The sequence below is a fragment of the Buteo buteo genome, chromosome 10 (genome assembly GCF_964188355.1).
Source record: "Buteo buteo chromosome 10, bButBut1.hap1.1, whole genome shotgun sequence".
In the NCBI taxonomy this organism is placed as follows: Eukaryota; Metazoa; Chordata; class Aves; order Accipitriformes; family Accipitridae; genus Buteo; species Buteo buteo.
In genome coordinates this window covers 10020637-10048538 of record NC_134180.1, presented here as the reverse complement: position 1 = coordinate 10048538, position 27902 = coordinate 10020637, and the positions used below count along the sequence as shown (strand labels likewise).

The following is a 27902-nucleotide window of genomic DNA, read 5'->3' as shown; positions in this document are numbered from 1 at the left end:
TACACTTGTACTGCTTCTCAGGGGGGTTTCAGTACTTGGACATGAATGTAGAAGCTGAAGTCTGGTTTGATCCCTTGAGGCAACTTTTGGAAGTTTTTTTGCTGCTGCTTTTTTTTTTTTTTTTGATTACTTTCTCTGTTTTTCTTTTGGAATTGCTTTGCGCCACAAAGTTGGACAGGCTCATGGTAGCTCTTACTCTCACTTTATGCTTGTATAGACCTGCTAGCATCTTCAATCTGACCACTCTGGGGTGGGGTTTTTTTTGGTTTGTGATCTCTCCTTGCCCCCAGCCCCCAGTTTTTCAGGCTGTGAGTTTTGAATTGAGTTTATTAAGCCTTGCCCAAAAAAGGCTTTTGGGAGAGACTACTGAGACTCCCCTTGATCCCCTTGCAGACAACTTAATAAATTTAAAGGAGGTTCTTTCTCATTGTTCAAGGATTAAAATACTAAGATTAGGAGTGACATCCTCACAGCTTCTTTGCCAACATGATGTAACAGAATGTTATCTTATTATTTCAATGGTGTCCTGTGATCAGCCTCTGGGTGGCTGTGATATGGATATGTGGTGTTTTTCTGGCCCTACCAGTAACTTTTAAACCCATTGATCGTTTCTTAGCCAAGTACCATGAGAGGTCTTAAAGGGAGCAGGTTCCTACAAGATTTCTGTCATTAGTGGCAAGAAGAAGGAGCTCCAGCCGGGGGAACAGCTGCAGGATGTCCAGTTCTCACATTTGGCTCTGGATGCTCCCACTGAAAGGCGACCCTGTAGAGCCTTCTCTGCCTCTCCAACCTTCATCAGCTTGTACAAGAGACAAAGAGATTGAAGGAGAGTGCGGGATCCCTTAGCTAGCACTGGAAGGATTGCTGTGTAATCGAGTTCTAACACTTGTGTTCATTTCAGTAAATACACAACGCTGCTTGAAGACCGTGAAAAGAAACTACAGCTGTTCCCATCTGTGTAAGTACCATCCTGCATGAAGTTGTTGTTGGAAAAAAACAGCTGTTTGAATTTCATTTCCTGGGAAAATATCATAATATGCTATATAGACTAATGTTGTGTCTCTTTCTGGTCTGTCAGGAAACCTTCTGGGAGGTTAGAGGTCATCCAGCTGATGGAGGTGATGGACAGCATGTTGGAAAAAGCTGGAGTAGACAAGCTAATCAGAGTAACAGGACCTTCACAGGTGGATAACTTGCTTGTACCTGGATAACTTTCTTGTACCCAGAAAAATAACATCTTGTTTTCCCTAGTGTTTATCCCTGTTGTGCTTAAGGTGCCTGCTAGAAGCTAGTTTCTGCCTAAGCCAGCTGACTGTAGGTCCTGTAATAACCACGGGTTTCCTCTCCCGAGCATCTCTTCATCTTTGTCTGATCCACAAAGAACAAACAGTTAGCTTGCTGGTGTAGGAAGTTACATTTCTGGCAAAAACGCTAGAAACAAATGCATTTGGTGTAATTACGATAGAGGAATGAAAACAGTAGCTGTCTCATCTCTTCATTGGGAGATAGGCTGCTGTGTTACAAAATGGGCCACTGGAAACCTTCATACACCGAAAAAGCAGCTGTCAAAGAACCTTGCTTTGCCTCATTTTCTGTTATTCTTGCATGGTGATGGGGAAGGAGTTTTGAAAAGCGTAGAGCATTGCCTCAGCAGGAACTCCAGATGGAACTAGCAGAGAAGCTCCCATGGATGTTGACAGAAGGGTAGTCATGATAGTGCATAACATGTTTGACAACGAACCTGTGAATGTATGCAGGATGGCTCTTTCCCTTCCCCTTTCTACCTTTAGTAGTGTTTTGTCCTCAAAGGGAAGCCAGCTTCAGAAGAAATGAGAGATCTGTCCTAATCTGTTGTTAAAGGAATAGGCTGGCCAGGCTGCGCAAGGCTGTGATTTTTCTTGCCTGTTTTGCCAGCTGCACAACATGCTGGAGCTGATGAAGGCAGAGCAGAACATCTACAATATCGTTTTTCATGAGCTGATTCGGCAGGTCAGCGTGGACTGCGTGGAGAGAGGACAGCTGCTTTCAAAGCTCAGGTCATCATTAGCCAACCCTTAATCCCCCTCTTGATTTATGGCAGTGTCGTCTCAGGAGTAGCATTAGCTATTGCAGATCGTTCCTGATGTTCTTGCCCAGCAAATCTAGCCTGTCAAGATGTAATTGGCATGGGGGCTGATGTTAGGAGTGAAATAGGATTTCCCCACCTAGTTAACAATCAGGGCTAATTGAGCCTCTGTTAGGTAACCTGGAGCTTGAAGTCAGTGGCACTGCCACCACACCTGACAGCATGGGCACCTTATTGGTGTGACATTCAGTGGAAGTTTTCACACAGAATAGCTGGTACTTCCCTCATGGCCAGGGTTCCCATGCTCAGATTACCACTATTTGTGGCAATTAAATTGTTCTGGAGTGTTTAAAATCCCCAGTCCAAACACTCAAAAGATTGCCTTCTAGATAGCTGCCTGTGCCATGAAAGGAAATGGTCTTCAGATGGCATAAGAGAGATCTGCACTCTCAGGTAAATACCCTTTTTTACTCATTTGACCTGCAGACAGAGGTATGTGGGTCTCCTGGAGCGGATTCCTGAGCAGATGAAGACCCTGTACAAAAAAATGATGGCACAGCGGTCGGTCGACAGACATATTACAGAAGAACTACTCTATTTTAAAGAATCTGTTGGACAGCTGGCCAGGTCTGACTCCTGCCTGATCCTAAGAAATTACCTCTATGCCCTAGGCTTAGTCCATTGATTTTGTTTGGTTTTCTAGTCTTCCTCCCATAGGAGCAGGAAGACAGTGTTATGATTTGAAGCAGAGCTATAGGGACTGCACTTGAGCCTCCTCATGCTCTCACTGCACCCTCTTAGTGCCAAATAATGTCAAAGCTACCTCCTTTCCTTAGCGCACTGGAGGTTCATTGGTGGGGGATTACAGAAAGGGATTGTTGGAGCAATGTGTGTGCACTGGAAGAGGAGGTCTTCAAGATGCCTTTCACCTGTACAATGAGATGATTCTGTTGGAGGAAGAGAGCCTTGCAGGATAGTGTAGGGCCCACCAGTCTGTGCTTGCCAGGGTAGAGACCTTTGGGTTGGGTTAAGCTGCATTAAGACTATTCCCTGCTGTTTCAGCGAGCTGCGTGAGGTACGAGAGCATGACCACAAGGTGACCAAAGAAGCAGAAGAAGCTCAAGAGGAGCTAGCTGCAGCCACGCAGGAGGCCAAGGCGAATGTAAAGTAAGTTGCTTTCAAAGTTGAGTTTGGGACATTTCTGCAGTGTGCTGGTATCATTTTCTTGGGGTCATTGGGAAGGAGTGATGAGGACTGATTTCCTTCTGAGGAAGAGAACTTGGCTGTTTATGACAAATGCCATTATTTTGCTATAAATCCTAAACTCCTGAAAAGGCCTGAAAGCTGTTCAAAACTTTTCTAGGTTTAAGACATGAAAGTTGCATTTGTTGCTCAGGTGCTGGTATTTCCTTTTCTTCACCCCATATTCATAGCTGGTGAACTCTCTGTAGTCTAGCAGAGCTTGCAGCTCTGAACTTCTGAGGGCCTGCGGACATCCTCAGATACCTAAGAAATCAAGGATTTAGGTGGCTGTTGTCAGAGTTGTAGCAAGTGCTTAGGCAAACAGATTCACTTAGAGAGATTTGTATTCATACTGATCAGAAATGCACAATGGAAAAAACAGAAAGGTGTTGTAGGGGCTCAGGGAAAAGGACCTGTGAATTTACAGGCTGTGAGGGAGGAAGGAGGAAGAGGAAATGTCTAAGAAAAGCTTCAGGAGTTGGAAGAAAGACAGTAAATGTGAATGAGAAACACAGGTGCACATATTTCATTGTCTTTCCCTTCTTCTAGCCTTTTGGAAGAGTATCGGGAGTTATATGAGTTACAGAGAAGACGACTGGAAGAGCAGGTTCTGCTGCTAGCTCAAGAGAGAGACATTTGGAGCTCAGCTGCATACGACCTGGCTCTGAAGGTAGGTGCAGGAGATCACTGATACACTGCAAGATATGAAACATCACAGCCAGCAGTCTTGTTTCAAGGGCAGATTTCATCCCAAAGAACGTTTTTATTTAATACGATCGGGTAGTAACACGTCATACCTGCCCTGACCTGATTTCCTGAGGTCTGTTGTGTTTCACATGTGGGGCTTTTTTTAAATGGAAACCAGTTGATTCACACAGCATTTTTGGTACAGATCTCCAGGTTCTCTGCAGGAAGAACTTCTGTGAAATGAGTATTTCCATTCAGAGATAGACTTGACTAAAAATTTTCCTATTTCCCCATAATTTAGAATATTGTACCCAGATTCCTCACATTTCCTCACAAAGTATCATTCTTCATTAATTCTGTGCTTCCTTGTTTGTGTGTCCCCCTTGTTTGTGAAACTTTACCCCATTCAAGTTTAAAATCTGTTAGCAGAACTTCTGGGGCTGTCTGGGAGATCAGAAGTTTATTTGTAAGGAAAGTGGACTCAACCACTTGATCTCCATTTCACTGATGGTAAAGCTCCCACATTATTGTCAGATGCCTCTCCTCTCAGAAGAAAACAGGGCAAATAATAAAGGTTTTTTTTTTCAGATAGCAGACAGAAACCAGCTCACATTGGTCCGCAGGCTCCATGTTAGTGGAAAGACACTGACCAGCGTTCTCAAGCATTTCATAGTCCTCTTGGCCTCAAAGGTAGGGCCCTGCCTGTGATGGCTACCTGTTCAAAGTGTGTGTAGGGATGGTTTATGTAGCTCTATGGTTCTCAGTAAAGCACTGGGTACTTTGGCTGTTATCTGAACTTTCAAATCTTGGTCTAGTTTCAAATGAGCATTACAATTGGAATTAGTTCACTCTCTGCTTCCCTTTCTCTTAATCCATGTCCCCTTTTCTCTACCTCAAACTCTTCTTTTTTTTCCATTTCCCCTTTTTCTTTGTGGCTTTTTTCGCTCTCCCCATTTCTTCTCCATAAAACCAAAACAGATCCAGGCTAGTGCAATTTTGGCCTCATAGGTATGGGGCTGCACAGTCTAGCGGTAGCATACAAGCAACAAGGAGTCAAGTGCTCAGTTCTGGCATGCCCGGGGAGGTGAGCCACCCTAGACCTGTCTCAAAAGTTTTGTGAGGGCTGTGCTGTGGAATTACAGACATTTCCCATATCTCCGATATGTACATATCTCAAAATAGCTAGGGCAAAGGGAGAATTCCTCTGACTTGGATCAAAATAATCACAACAGCCCCTTTTCCCACTCTCTTGCCCAACCCCTGCAGGACACGGGAGACCTGGCTGATCTGCAGGAAGAGACTGAGCAGTTCAGGGAGAGGTTGGGTTGCATTGGAGCAGAAATAGAGCATTCCGAGGAGTCCAGCCAGGGGAAACTGCAAATTATCTGCAGCAGCCTCAACAAGCGGCTTCAGTACTTCCATTGCAGTGACTTGTGAGTGGCCCAGAGGGACTGGGGGTAACAGTCAGCACCCTCAACCTTTGCCTTGTGACAGTAGGTCTCACTGGCCCAGTGCAAAGCGTGCACTGACTCTCAGGTGCAGTGAGGTTTGGTGCAATTTGAACGTCCCTCACTGCCCTACTTTTCTCCTCAACTCATGTGTTTTGATAATCAGGTCCCTAACAGTAACTCCAAAGATGCTGTAGGTTTGTGGTTGAATTCAGCGGAGCAAGGATTGTACCCTCCTGCTGTGAACCACAGTGTCCTTTTTGCAGCTGTCATTGCTATAACAGAATTCTTCTATATAGTTTGATTCATTTTAGCTTGAATACACACGCATTGATGCTTCAATAGAGCATTCAATTCTCTCATGTACAGATACAAAATGAGACTGAGAGACATGAGGTTTCAAATCCAAAGTCATTTTGTATGTCAAGGTGATTGTTTTGCAGGCTTTTTGTTAGTTCATTGTGATATGTTAAATAAAACGAAGCATAAATCCAAGTACAAAATGCAGAAATTCACACAGTGTGTTCATTAATGAAAGACATCATTTTATAGATTTCAATCACAGAGTTAATAAAGTCTGAATTTTCAGTATGGGCTTGAATTTGATTTTCATCTGTGCTGGAAGTAACATTTTCTTAAGTGACACCCAGTGTTTTTGTTGCGTTGAGTGAGAGACCAAAAAACTCTGATTAGGGCCTGGTGGTTTTTACTTCTCTTTCAATTTACAATTTGTCTCACAAACTTGGTATGTGTAGAGTATATCTTGACTCCTGTTTTTTCACTGGCTACTAAAGGAGTTTTTTCTCTCAGCTCTCATCCGTTCTTTCCCTCTGCTTTAGCTCCTCTCCAATGAATGAAAAGCTACTGGATGAAATCCTGCAAGATACCAAGAACTTGATTAATGTAAGATTTTGGGGGGTTGGACGTATTATTGAGTGGTATCTGCTCAGCAAATTAACACGTTAGCTGAGCCTCAGTGAACATCTATGCCCATCACAAATATGAACAAAAACACATCAGCTCAAATCTTTTGTGCTGAAGCTTAACCTGAGAGTCTACACATGAGAAGTTACAATTGACCAATACCATAGTTCAGCCACTACATTAAACTTAGTCGTGCATTTGTGCATTGTCTGACCGACAGCTCTGGTGACTGATAAATTATATGAATCCATAGAAGGGCTCAGAATTGTCACCAATAAGTTTCCAATTTATTGTGCTATCTACTCACTGTGACATCTTTATGCTCATGGATTCCTCACACTTCTCTTACCTGATTTCCATCACCTTTCTGTTGCAGCCAAGGGGTGGTCCAGCTTTTGGGGGCACAGCAAGCTTGCTACTTTTCTTTCAGATGCTAAAAGAAGACCTGCAGCAGTATGGAGGGGAGGTGCACCTAAGAAAGATGGAAAGTCTGAGGAGTGCTGCCAGCCTGCAGGAACACTGGATGGAGCTGGGACAAACTGTGCTGAATCGACACCGGGATTTTGCTGGAGCATTGCCTCCACAGCACGCTGCCCTGCAAGAAATAAACCAAAGAGCATGTGAACTCTACCAGCAATACAATACAAGGATAAGTGGAAATAATGGTAAGGCATGACCAATTTTCCAGTTCAGTCTTTCCTTGGGAATGCTAGGAAAACAGCAGGTAATAAAGGACCAGTTGACATAGTCTGTACTGGCTTTTTCCAAACCTAAAGTCTGACCCCCAGATATGTGCTGGGAATCAGGAGCGTTCAAGGGATAAACCCCAAGAAACTTGACTCACAGTCACACATATAAACAATATCTGAGATTTGAAAAGTGATACAGTGCAAAGAACATCTAATGCAGATATGCAGGGAAGTCATGTTATGTTCAGAGGGAGAGTGGGTGGTTTGTGATTTTGTGGATAATTTATGGAAAAGAAAATAAATGTAGAAGGAAAGAATGGTTGTTTAAAATGTAAAGTAAAACATCTCTTTGTAGATCATTAACCAGATAACACTGTCTCACAGGGCAATACTTTTTTTATTACCTTATCACTAATGCAAAGTTATCTTAATTTAGATATTGAATTATCCTGATAATAAAGTATGTAAATGTTTTCTTTGCTGATATAAATTTATCATGTCCTGTGTAAGATGATAAACAATTGTTGGGTAATTTGCAACTAACCTTCTCAACCTTCGCCTCTGCAAGACCTTGACTCATTTCTCGTTTCAGAATTGTTTCATCTCTTTTTTTTAAATCATGTTATTTCCTTTTAGCAGACTAAAACTAAACTGAACATGTGCTGTCAGGAACTGCTACTCATGTTTGCTAAACTGCTTCTCATACTGTCATCTTCTTTCACTCAGGGTTATCCTGTGCTTTTCCCTACATTATCTTATGCTACATGTTATATTTCAGCCTACTAAAGGAGATGAGATAGAACGATAAGTCTGTCCATTCTAAGAATCAGCTAAAGGAAATAATAGTCCCAGTAGTTCTCATTAGAAAGAGAGAGAAAGAGGAAGGAACGGGGCCATTATTGGCTGGACACTAGCATAGCGAAAAGTTAACAGCAGATTGTCAGAAGCCTCAACAGTTAGTCAGTCATGATCTGAACAAAGGGCTAAGCAGCACAGTGCAGACATCTGATCCAAAATTGCTTCAGCCAGTAAAGTCCAGAAAAGGGGATTTTAGCTTATTTTAACAAAGGCTTTGGGAACTGGACCACAGGAAATGTATTCTCTTGATCCATACAAGGCAATGTATTTTGAATGGCTTGGATTCATTATTGCATTGAAATGTAATAGCCTTTCAGTAGAAAAGACAAGGTATCCCTTCTCTTTACATTGCACCTCTGGTAAGAAACAGTGAATATGAAAGAGATTTTAAAGAATAGGTAAGAGACAATACTGAGACCATGGTAATTTTGTCCTGCAAGGCAATGGCACTCAATTACCTGAAGTATTTTTCAGTTACCTGAAGTATTTATTATCTTCTAAGATCTGATACCTGATCTCAAGTGGCATGTGCCAGAAATACAAAGGGTTTGGTATTTGATGACAAGAATTAGAGATGGAGAGAAAACAATGAGATGTGACATTGGTTTAGACAGGAGATATAAGAAAGGACTTATATGAAATTTATAAGGTTTGGCTTAAGGTCTTTGCTTTTATTCAACCTTCCTTGATTACTTCTTAAAGCCTTCACAGCATACCTTCTTTGTGAGAATAAGATGTTTTTGACTCTGAAAATGGCACTTGGGGCTAGAGTGACCTCTCCAGTGAGCTCCAGTTAGGTCTTCTCTTTTTCTGGGGACTTAATTAAGTTTATAAGATAAATGCGATGACACAGGCAGTCTTCCCAAAGCAAGCTGATATTCAATAAGGATCCAGAATACTGCATAAGGGCTAATATGGCCAAACCACACATAAACGATCAGAAGTGACTGTGCTCTGTCAGCCCACGCCTACCTGGGACCCACCTCTTTATTATTCCCTCTTAAACTGATGCTGCATGGCAGGAAAACTTAATTTCATTCCTACCACTTCTCCTTGGTCTCCTGGGTTGTTAAAAAGTAATGCCTGTTTGTGGGGCTCCCATTGTGTGCTCTGAAAGGCTCCACGGAGGGTAGCCTCCTCCCTTTCCTACTGGTCTGGACATCCCAACACTGCTTCATTGCACTTCTCCCAGTCCAGAGGAGAAGTTAACCAGTTCTAGCCCACAGCCATATAGTGGGGAAACCAAGCGATGCATCAAAATCATTGAAATGTTAAAAAAAATTATCACCACCATGTGCTTAACATACCATCTTTGCTACAAGATGTCATGGAGGCCAGGACCTCACCAGGGTTTAAAGAAAGTTCAAACACTGGATATCAAAAGCAGGCATTGTTACATTTCAAGCATATTCTCCAACAGAGAATATCCATCAGCATGTGCCAGGTGAGTGAATGAACAAGTAATTCACTACCTTGTCCAGGCATTTTGCACATTCGTGCATACTGTATCACCTGCATCTTTGAAGAATCGGGTTGTAACTGCAAAGCAGTTTTTAAAAGAGTTATATTAAGCCTTTATGCAAAGAGGGAGCCAAATCTGCCAAGACAAGAAGGAAATCAGGGTTTCAAATCAAGTCCATTTTCTTTCAGCTTGCTTTGAATTTAGTGCTTACTAAGCAGCTTATTCCTAGTACTAAGTGTAGCCTGTTCCCACATAGGCTGTTCATCCCTCTTGGCATCCCTCTTTGAATTCAGCTTTGTTTTTGTTGGCTGAAAGAATTGTAATTAAAGGTTCGTATTTTCTTCCCCTGCAGGCACAGCTATGTTTTTGACAGCCTTGGTGAGAAGTATGGAAGATTGGTTATTCAAGGTGCAAAAGCTGAAGCAAGGTTCTGGCATGCATGAAGCAGAGCTGCAGGCATTTTATCACAAGATTCCTGCATGGCTCATCCAGGTGGATGCAGTGATGAGCTGTATAGGTTCCAACCAGTTGCATGAAGCTGAGAGTGATAAGAAACCTCATTTCCCGTAAGGACAGAGGTGTTAATTGTGTCTGGGCTGCCCTTGTATGTTAAACTACGCTCATAAGAAAAGAGAAATGTTCTTTTGCGGGTACCCTGGCCCAGGAAACTGGCAGTGGGATAAATGTGATCAGCTGAAGTGTTAAAATGATTGGCGACTGCCTTTCATTTGCTTTGATTTGGCAATACCCATGGAAACAGTTGGTGGCTTCAATATTGCTCATGGAACATCACCATCTCCCTCAGAATTGCCACCTGCTTTGGAAATCTTGACATTTGAAGAAAACCCAAAATATGTGATTCATTTACAGTCAGATTTGAGGGGCCATATTCTTCCTTGTGCTGCTCCATTGTCTTTGGTAAATATCATCAGGAAATGAATGATTTGCAGAGCACATGCATAACATATGTGTAAGAGATTACTTGCAAATGCCAAGCTTGCCCACAACTGTAGCATTAACAAAAATGCCTGTGTCATGTTTCCAGCATATGCTGTACTAAAAATACATTGTTTTCCTTGAGTTGGGAAGCAAAAGGCGTCTTTGAGACAGGAGATCCTGGGGTCTGGTGCACTAGAGGTAACTTTGTTTCTGGATTTGGGTGTTTGGGTTTTTTTCAGAGTGGTACCTAGAGAATTTTTTAAGATGATTCAGCGATGGGTTCTGTCCCTACATAACGAGGTTGAGAAAAACATCACACATCTTAATGAAAAAGTAAGTGCAAGCCTGAAACTGCTAGGGATAAGAGCACTATATCTAGTATTCAGTCTTTCCTTTAATTTCCATCTGGCCAGAGCACAGTTGTGAGGAATGCTTGTTTTTCTTTTGATGCCTTCTTTCCTGTTTGAGTTGAGTTGTGGCTTTTGTCTTCCAGCCAAAGGAGCAGAGGAAAACTCCTCTAAAAATAGCTGTAAAGTCTCCTATACAGTGCATGAACAGAGTTTTATTGTTTCACCTTTAGCAAGCATTTCCTCTGGAAAACATTGATATTTCCTGTTCAGAGAGCTGTTGTGTCTGCTGGCTCTCTGTGGTTTTACTTCTTTCTCCCAGGATTGTAGACTAGAGGCTCTCATTGTGCATTTTTTTAAATGTTCTGCAAGTGTCGTGTGTGATTTTTGGTTTGTTGCTGAATTCCGGACACGAGAGTGTGCCACATGGCTGTTAAGCAGCATATGATCCTAAGCAAGAACTGGGACAAGGGTAGATCCATAGTAGGAAAAGATGTGTGTTTAATGGGAATGAATATGGGAGAAAAAGATGGTAAAACCAAATGTTTCTGTCATTAGGTCAGTTTGCAAATTGAATTAGTTAGGACATTGACTTATGTGAAATGAACTGCCTTCAGACTACTTGGCAAGACCAATCATTTATTACTGATTTAGATTTGCTCTGATGTTTTGTGCAGGTGACTGAACTGCACAGAAACCTGACCCTGTGGCTGGTGAATTTGCTGAGACACATGACAGCAGACCGCTTGTCCTGGGAATGTCACCAGTGGCAAGAATCAGACAGAGAGATGGATGAGGAGCTCAGACTCCTGAGGGTTCATAAGCTGCAGCATGAAGCTGAAGAGCTGGTTGTGGAGATGGGCAGACTCTCTGGTTCTATAGTCAGGTATCAGCAGAGGTTTTCAATTTCTTCTAAGGGCGTTTTCTCAAGAAAAAATATGCAGCATGCTGAGAGATTGATCAGGGTGACAGATCCCGTCAATTTGTTTGTCCTTAGGTCTTTTCCTAGGTCTTGACTGGACCTTACTGGAATTTGTAGGGAGCCTAATGAGATAGGAACACCTAAAGAGAACAGCAGTGCCAGCTTTATACCTAGTACTACTATGAAACATGCTAGCATCTGTCATTGCATGGGGTCTGCCCACACTTCTGAGGATGACCTCCAGAGGATGTAAGGGCAGTACAGGCAGTGAGTCTGCAGTCCAGGTCACCTGGAGCAAAGCCTCCATCTGATTCAGGATCTCTGCTCACATGTCCTCTGTGGGTTAGTACAGCGCAGGCGTGGACAAGCTGTGCATGAGGACATTGTGTGCGTGAGGCAGGTGAGAATTGCTCTTCTGGAGACTTCTCTAGTGCAGAGGTCTACAGATAGCTCCTGTACCTCGCTGACAGCAATGGGCTCCTGACTGAAGGGTCTTTTCCAACCTAAATGAGCATATGATTCTAAGCATTTGAGTGCATTCCTGCAGGGCTAATGATGTTCTGCATCTTTGCAGCTGCTGCCGCGAGATTGTCAATGCAATCGTTCGAAAGAAACAGTCTGAGATGGATTCAGAAGCTGATTTTGAGCTGGAGGAGCTGAATAAGATCAAGGTAAAAGGTGCCTGTGTTTCCAGCTGTCTAGGTCTGGGGTAGATGAGACTGCATTTGCTTTGTAAAAGGTAGAGAAAAATATATGTAAGGGTTTCAAGGAGGAAGATTCCTGCTACTCCAGTGATCCACCAAGTTTCCTGCAGACTCCGCAGTCCTGGAAAGCAGATAAACCTGGATCAGGTCATATTCAGTTTTAATACTTTTCTTACCCAGTTTCAGGGTACCTATGTAAGGGCTCTCCTCCAAGATTTATTCCATATGAGTGGCAGTAGACTCACCTCTGGTTCAAAGCTTGTCAGGGCCATGTACATCCAGACTTGAGTGGTGCTTAGGAGTTCCTGGAGGTACTTGGTGCAATATACCTGTATACAGATGCAGCTGAAACTTTTTACAGTCAACTGACCTACCTGCAGCCACCTCCTTATTCTGCACTTGCAGGTAAAGCTCTTAATTGCTACTGCTGTCTTCGCCAGTGTTTAGCTGAGCTTTGCCTGCGCTTTAGGAATGTGAGAGGTAGACCCTTCCTGAAGCCCAAGGCTTCCTTGAGCGCAGGGCTAATGGCCTTGCTTCAAGGAATGTAAGAAGCTTCTCTGCAGGGATTGAAAATACTTGTGCTTCTGTTCTGTGTCACCTTAGCAAGTGAAAAATTAACCCCTAGGATTTACACTCATTTTTCCCTAAATGAACTGGGGTAGTGGCTGTGAGAGAGATGTTCTGCACTGGCCTGAGGAGTAGCTTGTTGAAGGAATTAGTTGGTGGGATTGATTAGCTGGTGACAGATGCCATGGAGAGCTTGGAGAAATGTGTCTTCCTTTGTAGGGTGAGGATGGAAGGGTCCAGATGGGTCCCTGGAACAGATAAAGACAGAAAGGTGGAATGATTTAACTGTCTGAAAGAATATAACAATAGCTATTTTTCTGCTCAATAATCCCTGAATAATCATTTTCTGTTATGTCTTCCCAGACTGAGTGCTGTAATTGGATTCAAGCGTGTAGTCTTCTCCTTTCAGAGATCAAAGGCACTCCGGTCTCCTTTCTGGATTTAGAAAAAGTGAGAAACCTCTTTGAATCAGAAGTATATATAAACTGCATTTGCTGTTCTAGGTTGAACCAGTTTGAGTGAAGGTCTGCTTCAAAACTTTTCCTTAAGGAAGCAGCTATGGTTCAGTTTGAGGAAAGGTTTCACATGGAGACCCACATGCACTCAAAGCAACAGCTAGAACTATGACATGTTATGACTGTAGACTCTTTAAAAATCAGTGCTCCTTGTGAGGGCAAGCCTAAGGCACAACCAGAAGCATGTTCAGTAATTAGCATATTCATTTGTGATTTGAAATATACTTATACTCAGGACCCTCCTAGCTGGCTGAAGTCCAAGTCTAAATATGTGCAAAAGAAAGTCAGAGACCTGCTAGCTTTGCCTAGGTTATTTGGATGGATAAATTGACCGTGCTACTCTCCTGATCCTTCTTACGGTGCCTTACAGGTTTTGCAATTGAACCTTAAGCTTAAGGATACTATAATTTCTTCAACTCAGGAAGAGCTTGAAGCTGAAGGTGCCAACAGCAGTAGGAAACCTGTAACAGAGGAAGAAACATTAGAAGGAAAGGAGGAAATTGCTATTATGCAGGTAGCTGCAATATGCTACTTCCCAGCAGGGACTTTTTATTTATTGCTCAGTGTATGCAGTGTGAACCATGGCCTTACAGCTGCATTGAATGCCACTAGGCTAGTGGTATCTCCTATTTCTTGTTCCTTTTCTCTCTCAGGAGCAGCCAGGTGCTGGTATGGATTATCTGACTGAGGACAATGAAGCTACCGCAGACATGATCAGATATGTAGGACATGACTCCAACGTCCACCTGAAGTCTCTGAAGTCAGATATTGTGTCAGTTACAGGGGTAGGAGTCTCCACCACACCAATGGTGTTAGCCTGTTGGCAGAGATTTGGAGCTGGGGTTTAGCTGCCGACTCAGACTCTGTTACGAGACCCCATTTAACACTTGTGTCAGACCTGCTGGGGGAGTGCAAGGTGCTGGTGTTCTCTCCAATTCCTCTCTTCTTGCAATTTTAAATAATCATTGGCACAGTTACTACAGCTGCAATTTGTCCTCCTGACCCATGCATTACTGCCACGGCCCTGGGACTTTTGTGGGACCGGTAATAGGTGATGTGTGTAGTCTGAACCAGGACTATCTGCAGAGACTGGGATGGTGAAAATAGTTTGGTGCTGAGCACATGAGAGGAGTTGAAGAGGGTTCAGAGATTCAGGGAGATCCCACAACAACAGGGAAGCAAGAAGGTCAGGTTGGTTTGGCCTCCAAGGTCCTTGTTTTCTCCACTTGCCTTTGGGATGGTGCTGTTTGGTAAAGTTGCTCTTCCGAAGTCATAGGGCCTACCTCTTGCAGTCATTCCCCGGCCAGTCAGTCATCCAGAGTGGAGCCTAGAGGTATAGGAATTGTGGATCTTTAACAAACTGTCACTGCATGGTCCCACTCCTTAAGTGCGCTGCACTGCTGAGTGTGCCTTGCCCTTCATGCTTTAGAGGTGAGCAACTAGTTCAGAGTGACAGTGGGAGACGCAGGAGCATGTTTTTATGGACTTTGATGTGGTTTACAGAAATGAATCCCTGGAAATCAGAGTTACCTTCCAAAGCTTAGAGTAGGAGCTCTTTGACAGTTACTTTTCAGAAAAGCCCTGGTTGTCTTCTTCAGATGAAGAAAACTGACTTAGGCCTGTTGGACCCTGTGAGGAGCTGCCTCTTTCAGTTCTCTAAACATTGTTTTGTTGGGTTTTTTATTCCTGGTCAGGCTACAGCCATCTCCAACCTCTGTAACCCAATGAATGCACCAGCAACCTGAGACTATGAGCCAATGAGACTTTCATGTCTGAGTGAGAAAAGCATTTTAGTCTATTTTTAATGCCAAGATCAGTTTAGTGCCTGAACTAGCCTCTGGTTGTACATGTTTTGCTGATACAGAGCTCTTGTCTGTGTTGTGACTGCACTGAGACACCAGCACCAAACCAGGCACATGCTGCAGATGAAATGCAGCATTGTTGATTTCATGTTCACTTATAGAAGGTTTTGCTCTTCCCAACCAGAGGACAATGACTGCCACCAAGTCGTCAACTCCCTTTTCTCAGAAAGAATTTGAAGCCCTGGCAATGCTGGAACATCTGCAAATGCAGCTCCTGTGAGTATTGATCTTGTGCTGGAGGCATGAGGTGGGCAGGGTTTCATCCCAGACAAGTGCCTGTTCTGCTCTCTGATAAGGTTCTGCTTACTCCAGTATCTGTTGGCTTAATTTGGGGGTTTCTTCCGTTCTGATTGTCTTGGGCCATTGACTGTGATGTATGTTACTTGAAGACATGACCCATGTCAGCTGTCCTTCATCTGTGTGCAGATTTTCGGTTTTGTGTACTTATGAGGTACCTTGCAGAGGTACTCGTGCTGGGTTTTCTGCAAAACTTAATACTTCAAGTCCTGTTAGCCATTGCCGGGTGCTATGCAAATGCAGCTGTGCACTTCCAGGGCCTGCTAGTGTCCAGGACCTTAGTAGGTACAGCCATGCAATGTTGTGCCTAAATGTGGGGAACACAATGAAGGGACACCCAAGTGGCTCCATGCAGAACCACATTAAGGTTTGTGTTTGGTAATGACTTCTTCCGTGCTTAAGCAGGCTTGGACACTCTGAATTACATTCCCTCATACTGCTTGTTTTGTCTGTGAGCTTGCTTTATCCAGGGTAAGCCCATCTCATTAGCCTTGCTAATGGAATTGTCTGTGCTCTGTATTTATCCTTGTGTAATAAAGATTAGCATCTCACTCTTTGCTAGCAAACACTGAGTTTTAAAATTAATTCAATTTGCAGGGTTTACATAGATGTGCCATGAAGTCCCTTATAGATCTTTTAACAATGCACTTCTCTGAAACCATAAATGTGTTTTACAGAGTCAGTCAATCCTACTGAACGCTTCAGCTTTCTAAATCTTTCTTTTGGGTATCCTGCCAGCAGCTGCTTAGATTTCAGGTTTCAACATTATCTTTGCTTCTGTGTTTCAGAGAAACAGAGATCCGTGCTCAGAATGCAGAGGAGAGATCTGAAGGTCTTGAAGAGAAGCTGGAAGAAGCTCTGCAGAGAATCAAAGAGCTAGAGAGTGAGCTGGAGAAAGAGGGGAAAGTCATCCCAGAAGCAACACACAAAGAAGGACAAGGTCAGGAGAACCAATATTCTGAACCCTCTCCTAGATTCAGAGAGGGAAGCAATCTTTGAGGACACTTCATTCATCTCCCATTTAGTGCAGGACCCTCTGTGCCTGGGCATATCCTAGGGTTTTGTCTACACTCTTTGTCAGAGGCCAGGCAAGAAGGCTTTTACCGTGACTCTAGATTAGGACAGAAAGAACTGCTGAACATGTTCTGGTTTTGAAAGAAAGTAATTTTGTTTGATTTTGACATATGACACAGAGTCTATATCTAGGAGATCACTGTAATTGGCTTCATCTTCCTTGTAAGTGAGTGTTCCCTGTTACAGTCAAGAAGATCTGTTTAGGATCACTGATCTTGGGGTAGAAAAGAAATAAGGTTCGAGGTCCCTTCACTCTCAGAGACCACAGACCTTCTGTGTTTATAGCACAGGACATTATTGCTGTCTCCAAGAGCTGTCTGAACACTGCTGACCTACTGATCTTGCCCATACACTGTGGCAGGGAGTTCCTTAGGTCGCATGTTGTGGATGAAAGCATTTCCTTGTGTCCTTTCTCAGCTGGATCCACACAGATATAAGATGTGGAGAAGGATAAAGAATGGGAATTAAAACTTCTTCCCTTAGTCCTTCAGTGTATCTTATCTCTTTGACATCAAAGCAGGAGAGGATAGTTTGTTTGTTAAGAATATGATACCTTGGGCAGATTTTTACTCTGTGGTACTTTTAATGACTTTGGTTTTTTGTTTTGTTTTTCTTTCAGAAAAATGTTTCCAAGAAAACATCTCAGAAATCAGGGCCTGCTCAAGTCCCAAAGCTTCTACCTCTGGCCAGTCCAAGGGATCCAGAAAAAGCAAACATTAAAGAACAGCAATGCCTGAGTAGTTTCTTAGTGCCCATTCATAGTAGTGTTTCACCCCCGATCCACTGCCGTTACTCCTTACCTACTAGCCCCAACATCTCTGTGCTATCTCAGCATTTACGCTGTTCTTCTAGCTGGCTCTACCACTTCCACATCTGTCTTGCTTGTCCTCTACTTCCTCCCACAGCTCTAGTATCTTTACAGCTCGTCTTCCTTGTAATACCATTGCTACCTCAGCTTTCTCCTACCCACATGTCTCCTACCTGCATGCCCTCCTCCCCTCCCCTTGCCCTGTGCTTGTCTCCTGTTTGTGTTCATCAGTCTCCTCTTGTTTCTCTGTCTCATTCAGCCTCATCCCTGTTGGATCATGCCAGTAAGTCATTTGCACCTCTTTCCTCTCCTATCAAGGGTTTTTTTTCTCAGTACCAGCATGACCTGGTTGTGTATCTGATAATGGGTACCTCCTTCATCCTCTGGGCTTCAGATGATTCAGTTACCAGCTGACTGGTTAGGAAGAAATTGTACAGAATTGTATGGACAAATTTTTGTTCTTCTTTGAATCTTCTTCTTTTGAAGGTCTTTGTCCTTCTTTCAGAAAGCATGAAGCAGCCTGAAGCTGTGCATGATCCTGAAGGCCTTTCTCAAATTGCTGCCACAGGAGAACTACCTGTAATCAAGGTCACAAACTCAGACTTCAGATTATGCCAGTTCACCCTCTTAGTGCACTGGGATGGCATTTAAATGTTACATCTCCCTGCAATTTCTGTGTTTGGCCCCCTGGGTCCCTACCTGCAGTAACCCCTACAGCCTCAACAGTGAGGTGGCCACCTGAGACTTCTTCCTCTGTTGGGTCCCCAACCCAGGGCAGTCTGTGTAGTTATAAAGCTCTGCAAGGTCAGCAGAGCTGCCTGGGTTCAGTGTGACTCTGCAGTGTGATCCACTCTCAGCTCGGAAGAGCAGGCAATGAAACTGTCAGGAATCACAGCAGCTCAGACAGCCCTTGCCAGTTCCCCCAGCATAAATACTATTTGGGAAACATCATATATCATTAACCCTGAAGTACATTTTTAAATGACCTTTTCCTTCTGCAAGGTTTTTGAATGTAATGTCTCCTGAAGGTAAAATTACAAGTTTCTGCTAGCTCTGTATATGTAAAAGACAGAAGATCCTGCTGGAGCAAGGCATGTACTTTGGAACTGAGGATGCTTTTAGCTATCATTTGCCTTTTCTGTAACTGCAGAAAAGTTACATGTTTGAAAAAGCTGTGCCTGACTTCTGCAGATATGAGTGCAAATAGGTTAATGTGTGTGTCCTGATGTAGTGCCGCGTGTCTCTTGACAGTCATTTCTCAGGCTAAGTGTTGTTACTTTGAGACATTATCTGTAGAGGTGTAGGTCCTTGATGTGCCAAGGAATCTTGGTCTGGATGGATCATTTTACATGGAGTTAGAAATGCAGCCAGAGAAGTGTTCACAGAAAGGACTGCCTGCAGCTCACTCGGTGTAGTATTGCACCCCTTTGCCCTAGTTTGGGAAATGGGCTTATTCCAGCAGCATGAGAAATAACCAGAATGAGCCTTAGAGAAGTAACTATGCAGCTCGTGTTTGCCAGTAGAAGATTACAGAGCTGTTCCACTTCCCAGAGCTAGTTTTCCATGAGTGGATCACTACTGAGATCTATCACAGACACACAAGCAGGAGCCACAGCCATCCTGCTGCTCTCTCCTGAGAGGGCTGCAGTGGCAGAATGATTTAGATGTGAGGTCTAAATCTGGAGCTCGGATGCTTATGTGATCATAGAGAAGTTCACGGGTGGATTTTTCCCATTACCCAGCAACCTGTAAGGCAGCTGGTTCACCAGGTGCCCTTGCTGTAAAAAAGACGAGCAAATATTTGTAGAGCGAGTATTATGGGAGCACTGAGTGTTGAGAAGGGGACTCCAAGGACCTGAAGGGACTGATTAAATACAGAATGTGTAGTACTTAGAAGTGGGATCCTTGTCCTGTGCAGCAGCATTAAGCCAGTACCTGCAGGCCATCCTTGTAATACAGCTGTGTTTAACAGAAGCATTACTGATGATATGTGCCAATGTGCATGAGTGTTACAAGCAGGCAAAGAGGGACTGAATAAAATGAGTGAAAATGCAAGAATGAGTGATGCCTGCTAGGCACATGCATGATGGCCAACTACTGTGCGGGCAATTAAGAGAAGGGCCACAAAGTGGCCTCTACAGGCCACCAGCAGCTGAACGTTGGTCCTGGGAACTGCTACGCAAGGGAGGTCTACTTGAAGCAAGGGGAGATGCTGCAGGTCAATTAAAAGGGCAGGAGCAAAGCTGTTGTCCCCCTAAAGGGCACCAGGATCAGATAAACCAAGTGCAGCAGTATTTCCTTTGACAGTGCTCCATATCTTTGCCAAAGGAAAGGATTGCAGTATCTGTAGGTTCCTGGTCATTGCAATGACCTGCTTTTGGCAGGAAAGATGTATAGAACTTTTGAGGATTATAGGAGTTTTGGGGACTTTCTCTGTTCCTTCCCTGTGTGTGGAGGTTACCAAGGCAGCTGCAGCAGGTAAAAGTATTACTGTTCTCCAGGCTGTCAGCTGGCTATTCCCCAGCGGTACTGGATTCCCCCTTATCTGCTCCGTGGGAGTTGGTTAAACGGATCACCTCTAAAATGTCTAGAGATGCTCACAAGCTCAGACCTTGTCCTGCCTCACCCCCCAGTGGAAGCGAGCAGCAGCACAGCCTGCCTTTCCTCTGCACAGCTGACGTTCCTTGCAGGGAAGTGCCAAGCCTTAAAGGCCGCCCTTTCCTCCTCTTCCTTTTCTTCCTACTTTAGAACTAGGGTTAAACACCTTGGTTGCCAGTGTGTGTATGTATGTGCACATGGGTGGTGATTGAAATCCCATAACCAGGACTACGCCATGGGACCCAGCTCCTTCCCTCGTTGCAGAACTACCAGGCTGGCAGCACCCACCAACCTGCGTAGGTGCTGAGTCCTTTTCTGTTTCCCCACTGATTGTCGGGCTCCCACCCCCCCCGCCTGTTCAGTTTGGGGATGGGGAGCAGCTCAGTACATAGGGACTAGTCTGTCCTTCCTGACGAGGTGATGGGGCGAGATGGATCAGACCCCAGGGGCCAGGCCCTAGGGTGTCACGGTGCATCTGGCCCTATGAAGGGGAAGGGATGACACCCCTCTTCCCGCAACCCCCTGCTCACCCACATGCCAGCCCTTGTCCTTGTGGTCCGCATTTTTCCCTTTCCAAAACAAGCAGAGGCTTCTTCCATGTACAATCCACTTTATATTACAGGCCTGGGCTGCCTTCCCTCCTGCCTCCAGACCAGGACCTGCTGGTGGGCTGCTGCCTTGCTCCTCTCTGAGCAGGATTGACCAGGGACAGTGTGGCAACCATTTTTGGGACAGCTCTTAGAGCATGGGTGAGTCCTTCTTGTCTTTTGGGCTTTCTGGGAGCTTTGTGGTGTCTGTGAGGAGACTGCTTGCTGCCAGAGGACTGTGGGTAGCCGGAGATACCAGGTTCATGGCATCCAAAGGCAAGGGCAAGATGAAAGCAGCAGGTTTCTCTGCAGTAAGGGAGTGCAGTGCATGGAGGTAACGGAGCTGAGCAGCAGCAGGGGCACTGGAGAGGATCTCAGCTGCCATCCGCAGGGATTCAGAAGCAGCCTTTTCCCCCTCAGCAGCGATCACCTATCATGCAGGAGAATAAAGAAGACTTCTGTGAGGCTGGGAGTAAGGGGGCATGGACTGTTCATTACAGAGGGAGGTTGCCACCATGAAATTCCCAGGGCCAGTGTGATTATAACACTCCTGCTCTCCGAAGATCACAGCATGTACTAGACCTCTTGATGCTCCCAAAAGTTTGGGAGCTCATGACTAACTTGTTTTTACTAGGCCCATCAGGGCTTACAACTGGGCATACCCTTGCTGCAAAAGCATGGGAGAGGGCAGCAGCCAGACTAGGCTTGTGGGAGGGGTGCTGGACACCAACCTTACCAGGCACTTGAGCAGCTCAGTGCAAGGGATGGAGACCAGCCTGGGCTGAGCAAGGTGCAGGGTACATGACGGTGGTGACAGCCCTGCACTGGGCTCCTAGAGGAGAGTTAAACCCTGAGGAACAGATCCCCATGGGGATCACTGTGGGCCCAAGGATAACCCCAGAGCTCTTTGTGTGCCTGTCTGTTCTACCTGTAGGCCAGGTACCAGGTGTGGCACTTCACTGGGCTGGCCCAGACTCTTGCTGCAGTTTTCCTTGCTAGACACAACTCTTGAATAGGAGTTAAAGGAGACATATCTTCCCAGAGCTGTATCCTTGTGTGGCATGTCCCACGGACCTCAAACCAGGGGTAGGAAAGGAAGGAGGAATGCTTTAGAAGGAGATGAGAAGTATTCAGAGTTGGCATACCCGCACTTTGGCCTGTCTCTGGGCCTCTGCTTCCACAGCCAGGGACTGCCGGACTTCAGCAGGCAGCTGCACATTGTTGCTGTGGTAGTAAAGGACAGGAATTAGCTGGGCTCTAGGATCTCCTGACAGCACTGGATGGTCAGTCTGAGGCTTGGAATGGGCTCATCAGTCAGTGTCTGCAGAGCAGTTCACTCATGTTCTTTGCTCCCTGGGTGTCCCTCTGTGTGTCTTACTTTAGCCTTCTACCTCCATTCCCATCCGTCTTTCCCAGCCTGGTTTTCTCATGACCAGGCTTGCATGATCACTAGGTAGCAGAGAGACCTCTTCTGTCTGTGCCTCTGAGGCTTGAAGTCTAAGCTAAGATCATTCTTTGTGAGACAGCAGAGAATCCACTGGGAGACTGCTCTCAAGACAGGCACAGGAATTTCCTTCTGTTCACAGATCTATTCATTCACTGTTTGACTCTCTCTTCCATGGCCCTCTACATGATGAGCAAGTCCTACCTTTCTGCATGGGCTTCTGAGTGATAAGCCCATACCTACCAGTGCTAAGACCATGGGGCCTTTGATCTAGAGTGGGACACAGAGGGTTTGGTGCCTGCTGCACCTCTTGGGCTACCAGAATTGGGTGAAAACTCTGCCTGCAGCAGCAGTGAAATGGTGATGAGATCCCAGCTAAGGATCCTGCCCTGGATGTTAGTGCAGGAGCAAGCACAGTCTTTGCATGCAGAAGTTTTACACGAGGCAGAGACTGAAAGGGGCAGGGAAAACAGGAAGGCAAGAGGTGAGGCTCTACCTTCTGCAGAATAGCTGCAGGGAGAGAGCCAGAGGCAAAGCAGGAAGTGGAGCAGGCAACAGTGAGCAGGGCAGGACAGGTACTTGCAAAGGGCCAGGGAAGTCCCTTCTACCAGCATTTCCTACCTACATTTCTGTCCTCTCCACTTTGATCCCCCAGCAGCCTGTGACGGCGTCCAAAGCCACCTGTGAAGAGGAAGATTTTTAGACCATGGAGAGAACACCAGTGCTGCCCTAGGCCCCTTACAGGGAGTAAGGCAGTGAAGGGACATTAATTCAAGGCAGTTAACTGCAGGACTGTAAGGCAGATTTATTACTTTTTGTGTGCTATTTTGTGAAGCCCCTCAGAAATAAAATTACTTCCCTCACTTTACTTCCCATTTGTGTTTGCCCCAGGGGTTTAGCATGATTTAACTAGTCCATACTGGTTCAAGTGAGGAACCAGTTCAGTTCCATAGGAAACCTTCAGTTCCTGACTGGTATCATCATGTACATGTGTCATGGCTGCAAAGACCTGCTGCTGGAGATCCCATGTATACTGGGTTTATGGCAACTCACTCAGGCTGCAGAATACAATTCTTATGAGAATCTCCTCTCTGGGGTAAGTACTGAAGCTGGGGTATCACAAAGCACTGAGGAAGCTGGTCTAAGTGGTTCCTTCATGCTCCTCACACCATACTGTCTGCTACTCACCATGGCCACCTGTGGGGCTCACACTGTATATCCTTCCCCTAAAGCGATCAGAGTAAAAAAAAAAAAAAAAAAAAAACAACAGAAGAAAAATCTCCCATTCTTCTGTGAAGGAGACACACGTTGTTATTGTACCCTTCTGTAAACCAATATCTGTGATTCTGAGGGACCGACCACCTGAGCTTCTCTGTGGAACCTCAGTTCACCCCTTGCTCTGCTGTCTTCCCCCTGTGGAAGCACCTTTATCTCCTGGCTGATGCTCTTCCTCTCCAAGAGAAGTTCAGAGAAGGCTCGATGTGCCAGGAGGCGCTTCGTGGTGGTCTGCACCAGCAGCTGAATGGTACTGGAGATGCTGGTCAGGGTGGTGAGGAGAAGAGAAGCATTCTCCAACCGGTAGTAGCAGACGGCATCTATCTCCAAGGTAACCATGTCTTTGGTCACCACCTAAGCAGAATATATTAGGGGAGATGGAGCTGGTTCTGACACTCTAAGGTAGCACAGAAAAGCACACAATCAAGAGAATGATAAAGACTAGCTGGATGGTTAAATCTTTGTAGTTTCCACCTCTGCTACTGACTGACCTTGGGCAAACTATGTAACCTCTGGATCTCAGTTTCCTGAGCAGCATCTTTGTGTCTGTCTCCTCAGTACAGCTGCTGAGCTAGGGACTGTGAGTAGATCGTCATCCTGTGCTGTGTTTCCCTGCCCACTGCTGCCTGGTCAATTCCTGTTCTGAGAGCATAGGCTGTGTCCTGAGATGTGTGCTCAGTTATTTTGTCTCCAGAAGGATTTGCTGTATGCCATGGGTGTGAGCTGGGAGATACTACCAGACAAAGGCAGTCTCACTGACAACGCAGCAGCACAGACACCATGACCCAAAAGAAGAGGGGCTGTGGCTAGGGAGGTTGCAGGTTCAAGGGTTAGAAGCAAGGGTTCAGCCCTTTCTTCCTCCCAGACTTATACAGGAGCAGAGTCCATTCTTATATCAGTGTAAGGTCTTAGTCTGAGCTCCTGTCCCCGCTGCTTGCACTCCTCAGTGTGTGGGTAAAAAAACCTGGTCCAGTATCTTTGGCCCAGCCACTCCCTATTGGTGTTATGTTACAACTGAAGCATGTCAAATTGAACAGGATTAAAACCAGTAGTTTTAAAAAAGAAGAAAATTCAGTATGGTGAACTTTTGGCCTTCCATTTTCTGAGGTGTTAGGGTTACTTTGAGATGTTTTTTCAAACTTTTATATGCAGGGATGAAGGCTGGAAGCATAAGGTATAATGTTAAAGAGATCCAAAAATTAATATAGAGAGGTGGTGTCAGCCATACCTGATGGAAGGGGATCTCTAGGGTTTTGAGGCGGAGGTCTATCTTGTGATACGTGTCCAGGCAGGGAAGGAAAAAGAAAAGGCCTGTGGGAGGAAGCAAAAGGCAGCTGGTGATCATCAGAACCACAAAAATTGCCTCTACTGCTCTGGAGAACAGAGGAGAGTCTGGCATCCAGAACTACAAAGGAACAGCAATACATAGACTCAAATTCTGAGGCTGTTTCTGTGATGGCAAAAGCTATTAGCAGCTACTGGCCCTTAAGATGAAGGGAACAAAGACATCCCATCTCCTGTCTGTCCATGCCTGCTTGGAGGGCACTGGCATGTGAGCTTTGGTGGAGGACGAAGAAGAGGAGCAACATGACTGGGGGGAGCTCAGTAAACAACTTACCAGGCCCTCTAGCTCTGCCAGGAAGGAGATGCCCAAGTCGGAAAACGATGGCTCTCTCATACTCCCGCACTACCTGCAGAGGTAAACAAAAGCTAGGCTGGAGAGGAAGGCGTAGGACTGGGGAAAGGGACCTCACTGGTATGGGAGCATGTCTGTTCTGGGAAAGCCCTGCAATGGGAGGATTTCAGCAGGTATGAGCTAGTGGCATCACCTGTCACTGAGTCCCTTGACACCTGCAGAGAATGTGGCCCAGAACTGCTGGCCAGCCTTGTGTGTGAGCAGTGTCGAAGCAGCCCTGTGACATCCCAAGATTTGGTGAGAGTAGCCCATGTTACAGCTGCCCAGGGTTTCCCAGGATGAGGCCAGCATTCTGCTTCCTTATAGCTTGGCCAAACTTCATCACCTGAGCTAAAATTTTCCATGTTGGTTGTTTGTCTCCAAGGGAACCATGTGTGTGCTCATATGTGTAAGGTCTGAGCCGTAATACTGACACTCTTGCTGAGAACAAGATGCACATGAAATTTCCAGAGAAGTGGTAATCAAAATATGCCTACTTGTAGCCATGCCATAAATCTGAGAAAAGGGGAGGAAGAGGGGAAAATCTGCTATTAACGAGGAGATCAATCTCTCAAAATTTGTAATGCAAAACTTATTTACCCTGCTGCTGGGTAATGCAGCCATCTCTGGGCTGGGTAGGCTGAGGGTTATGTTTGAATTTGCAATTTATTTTAAAAAAGAGGAACTGAAGCCCCTGCCTGCTGATATTGCAGCAGGAGTATTTGATAGGCAGTGGTTGGACCCCTGTGCAGCCCTCTGCAGCAGCAACATGTGATAAAGCGTAAGTCAAAATTAATGATGAGTCAAAGAAGTGTAAATAGGGCTTTAGACCAAAAAAGCTTTATGCTCATGTCTGACACATGCTGAACCAGTGGGTTATATACATTCACATCAGACACCAAATACTAAACCTAGAGAGGCCCCATGACTATTCTCACCTTCATGCAGAACCAGACAGAAATGGGGAAGGTCATTATGACGAACAGGAAAGACAAGATGGTGAGAAGCCACTCACAGATGCCCAGACCCGGAGACTTTACACCTAGGGAGAAATCCAACATGACTGTGTTAAGACGGGACTGCTCCCAAAATACCGATGGCCTGCCAAGTGCCTGCACAGATCAGCTTCAGTGTTGTCCTTTGCCTAGACCCAGTGTATGTGAACCATTTGGCCCCATCTGGAGCTGTGTTAAAGAATACTCCCTGCCCCAGGTGGCCAGGAGCTGCCAGGATGGACTGACAGATTTTGTCTCTGCTTTACTGGCAGAAATTGAGCCATGCTTCTCCATAGTTCCTCAACAACAGAGCAGCCTTTAGCTTGAAGACCTGTGGCTACCAAGCAGTGTTGAAAGGCTTGGAACAGGCAACTTGTTAACTGAGCTGGGATCCCAGAAGCTTATCTGCAAAGATAAGCTAATGGCAAAGAGAAAGATTTTAAATAAGAGGTAGCTTTCAAGATGCACAGCCTGAAGTGCCCTTCCCTATCAGAGTATCTCAGGTCCTTTTGGAATAGGATTTTTGTTGCATCCCAGCTCCCTAATGCAGTGGGACCAAGCCACTAGTGCCACTGAAATCTCCCTGTGCCTTACAGCAGTCACACCAAGCTGCTGGAGGCTGACTGGGGTGGTCACCTTCTACATCTCCCCAAAGCAAGTGTGGGTTATCTTGCTCTGGCTGCCCTTTGTTGTGCTCCTGCCTGAGGGAAAATTTGCAGGTGTGGCATGAAAATAGATAGATTACTTCTGGGTATACCTAGACCCAGAGAGTGGACCATGTTTTCCAGCAGTGAAGTTAACATCCCCCCAGCCCTCCCATTTTGAATCCCCTCAAGCCCTTTTATCCCTGCCCCTTTGCCTTTGGAGCTGTCTGCAGAGCCACCAGGTCTTGGTGGAGGTTCAGATCCCAAGAACCTGCATGATCACTAGAGCCCCACAGCACCACTCACTAGTTGGGATTCCCATAACTGAGGCAGAAAGAGGCAGCTGTGAAAAATTAATTCCAAGAGAGACAGGAGCAAGTCTGAAGCTTTGTGTCACTCTAATGCAACAGAGCTGCTGGCATGGAAGCAGACAAGTGATGCTGGCTCCTGTAATACACATCCTGTAATACAGCATCTGTGGTGATGCTGGGTCCAAAGAGGCCCAGCCATCTTGCCAAAACACTCACAATGGTCCCTCCTGTTGTGGCAGTCTGGGAATCTGCCTAACTCATGGCCTGCAGAGGAGCTGCTCTTGAGGGTTATCTGGAAGGGGAGCTATGGGTGTGCAACTCAAGCACAGTTCTTTGGGCTGTGAACTGACATTAAGGCTATCTCTGTCCACCTAAAGAAGGACAAGCAAGAAAAGGAAGAGAATAGAACATGAACAGAACTGGTGAGTAGTGAGCTGGAGCATGAAGGATGCTGGGGATGTAACATCTTGTTGCAAAGTTCATAGCTTTGCTAGGCAGTGCTGATCAGCCGGGACTAACTGCAGAAGCTGGCTGGGAGGCTGGAGTCTCCCATATCCTGTCCTGAGGATAACTACATGTCTGTGCAAGATGGGTGTGATGACACTGTGCAGAGAGCAGAGTCATACTGTGACCTACACATGGTCAAAAAGCCCATAGCTTTCCGGCCCCTTCCCTTCTATAAGCCATACCTTCCTCTTGCTGCTCGCTGTCCAGCAACACCATTGCCTCCATTTCTTCATCAGATATCACATCATCCACATCCACCACTGTGGACGTGTGCACCCTACCATCAGTCCCTGCGGTGCTCTTGATCTCCTTCGCTTTCTCCTGCTTTATGTCTTCCCTTCCTTTGCTGGCTTCTCTGCTGTTCTTCTTCTCTCGTTTCCTCTGTGGAGCTGGGGACTCTCTGGGTCTCCTACGAGACTCCCTGGAAGAGCTCCGAGACCTCTTATCCATCCTCAT

At 45.4% G+C, this 27902-nt stretch overlaps 2 protein-coding genes across 2 annotated transcripts in view; one reads left to right on the top strand and one right to left on the bottom strand.

Annotated features, from left to right (window-relative positions):
• Positions 1-22921, top strand: part of AXDND1 (axonemal dynein light chain domain containing 1) — a 25640-nt gene extending 2719 nt beyond the window's left edge. Inside the window, exons 6-27 of the mRNA XM_075038559.1 lie at positions 902-958; positions 1079-1184; positions 1915-2036; positions 2552-2692; positions 3128-3232; positions 3857-3977; positions 4583-4684; positions 5261-5427; positions 6282-6345; positions 6797-7031; positions 9728-9941; positions 10554-10647; positions 11339-11547; positions 12158-12254; positions 13218-13328; positions 13740-13883; positions 14023-14154; positions 15356-15447; positions 16317-16468; positions 17222-17998; positions 20631-20757; positions 22695-22921. Of these exons, the coding sequence (XP_074894660.1) occupies positions 902-958; positions 1079-1184; positions 1915-2036; positions 2552-2692; positions 3128-3232; positions 3857-3977; positions 4583-4684; positions 5261-5427; positions 6282-6345; positions 6797-7031; positions 9728-9941; positions 10554-10647; positions 11339-11547; positions 12158-12254; positions 13218-13328; positions 13740-13883; positions 14023-14154; positions 15356-15447; positions 16317-16468; positions 17222-17322 (2566 nt within the window). The 3' untranslated portion in view covers positions 17323-17998; positions 20631-20757; positions 22695-22921. The remainder of the gene's footprint in view (positions 1-901; positions 959-1078; positions 1185-1914; positions 2037-2551; positions 2693-3127; positions 3233-3856; positions 3978-4582; positions 4685-5260; positions 5428-6281; positions 6346-6796; positions 7032-9727; positions 9942-10553; positions 10648-11338; positions 11548-12157; positions 12255-13217; positions 13329-13739; positions 13884-14022; positions 14155-15355; positions 15448-16316; positions 16469-17221; positions 17999-20630; positions 20758-22694) is intronic.
• On the bottom strand, positions 20747-27902 carry NPHS2 (NPHS2 stomatin family member, podocin). Its single transcript, XM_075038558.1, has 8 exons — positions 27629-27902; positions 25928-26031; positions 24933-25005; positions 24543-24625; positions 23465-23668; positions 22665-22720; positions 21741-21819; positions 20747-21025 (listed from the first exon to the last, which is right to left on the bottom strand). Exons 1-8 carry the CDS (start codon positions 27900-27902, stop codon positions 20747-20749), a joined length of 1152 nt encoding a protein of 383 aa, XP_074894659.1.

Bases quoted from the DNA above. Each gene is read 5' to 3' on its own strand.
- NPHS2 (XM_075038558.1), bottom strand. From the start codon at position 27,902: ATGAGGATGGATAAGAGGTCTCGGAGCTCTTCCAGGGAGTCTCGTAGG. The intron at 26,032-27,628 runs GTATGGCTTATA...ATTTCTCCCTAG, and splicing joins CAGCGAGCAGCAAGAGGAAG to GTGTAAAGTCTCCGGGTCTG. The intron at 21,026-21,740 runs GTATGCCAACTC...CCTGCATGATAG, and splicing joins AGAGACAGGCCAAAGTGCGG to GTGATCGCTGCTGAGGGGGA.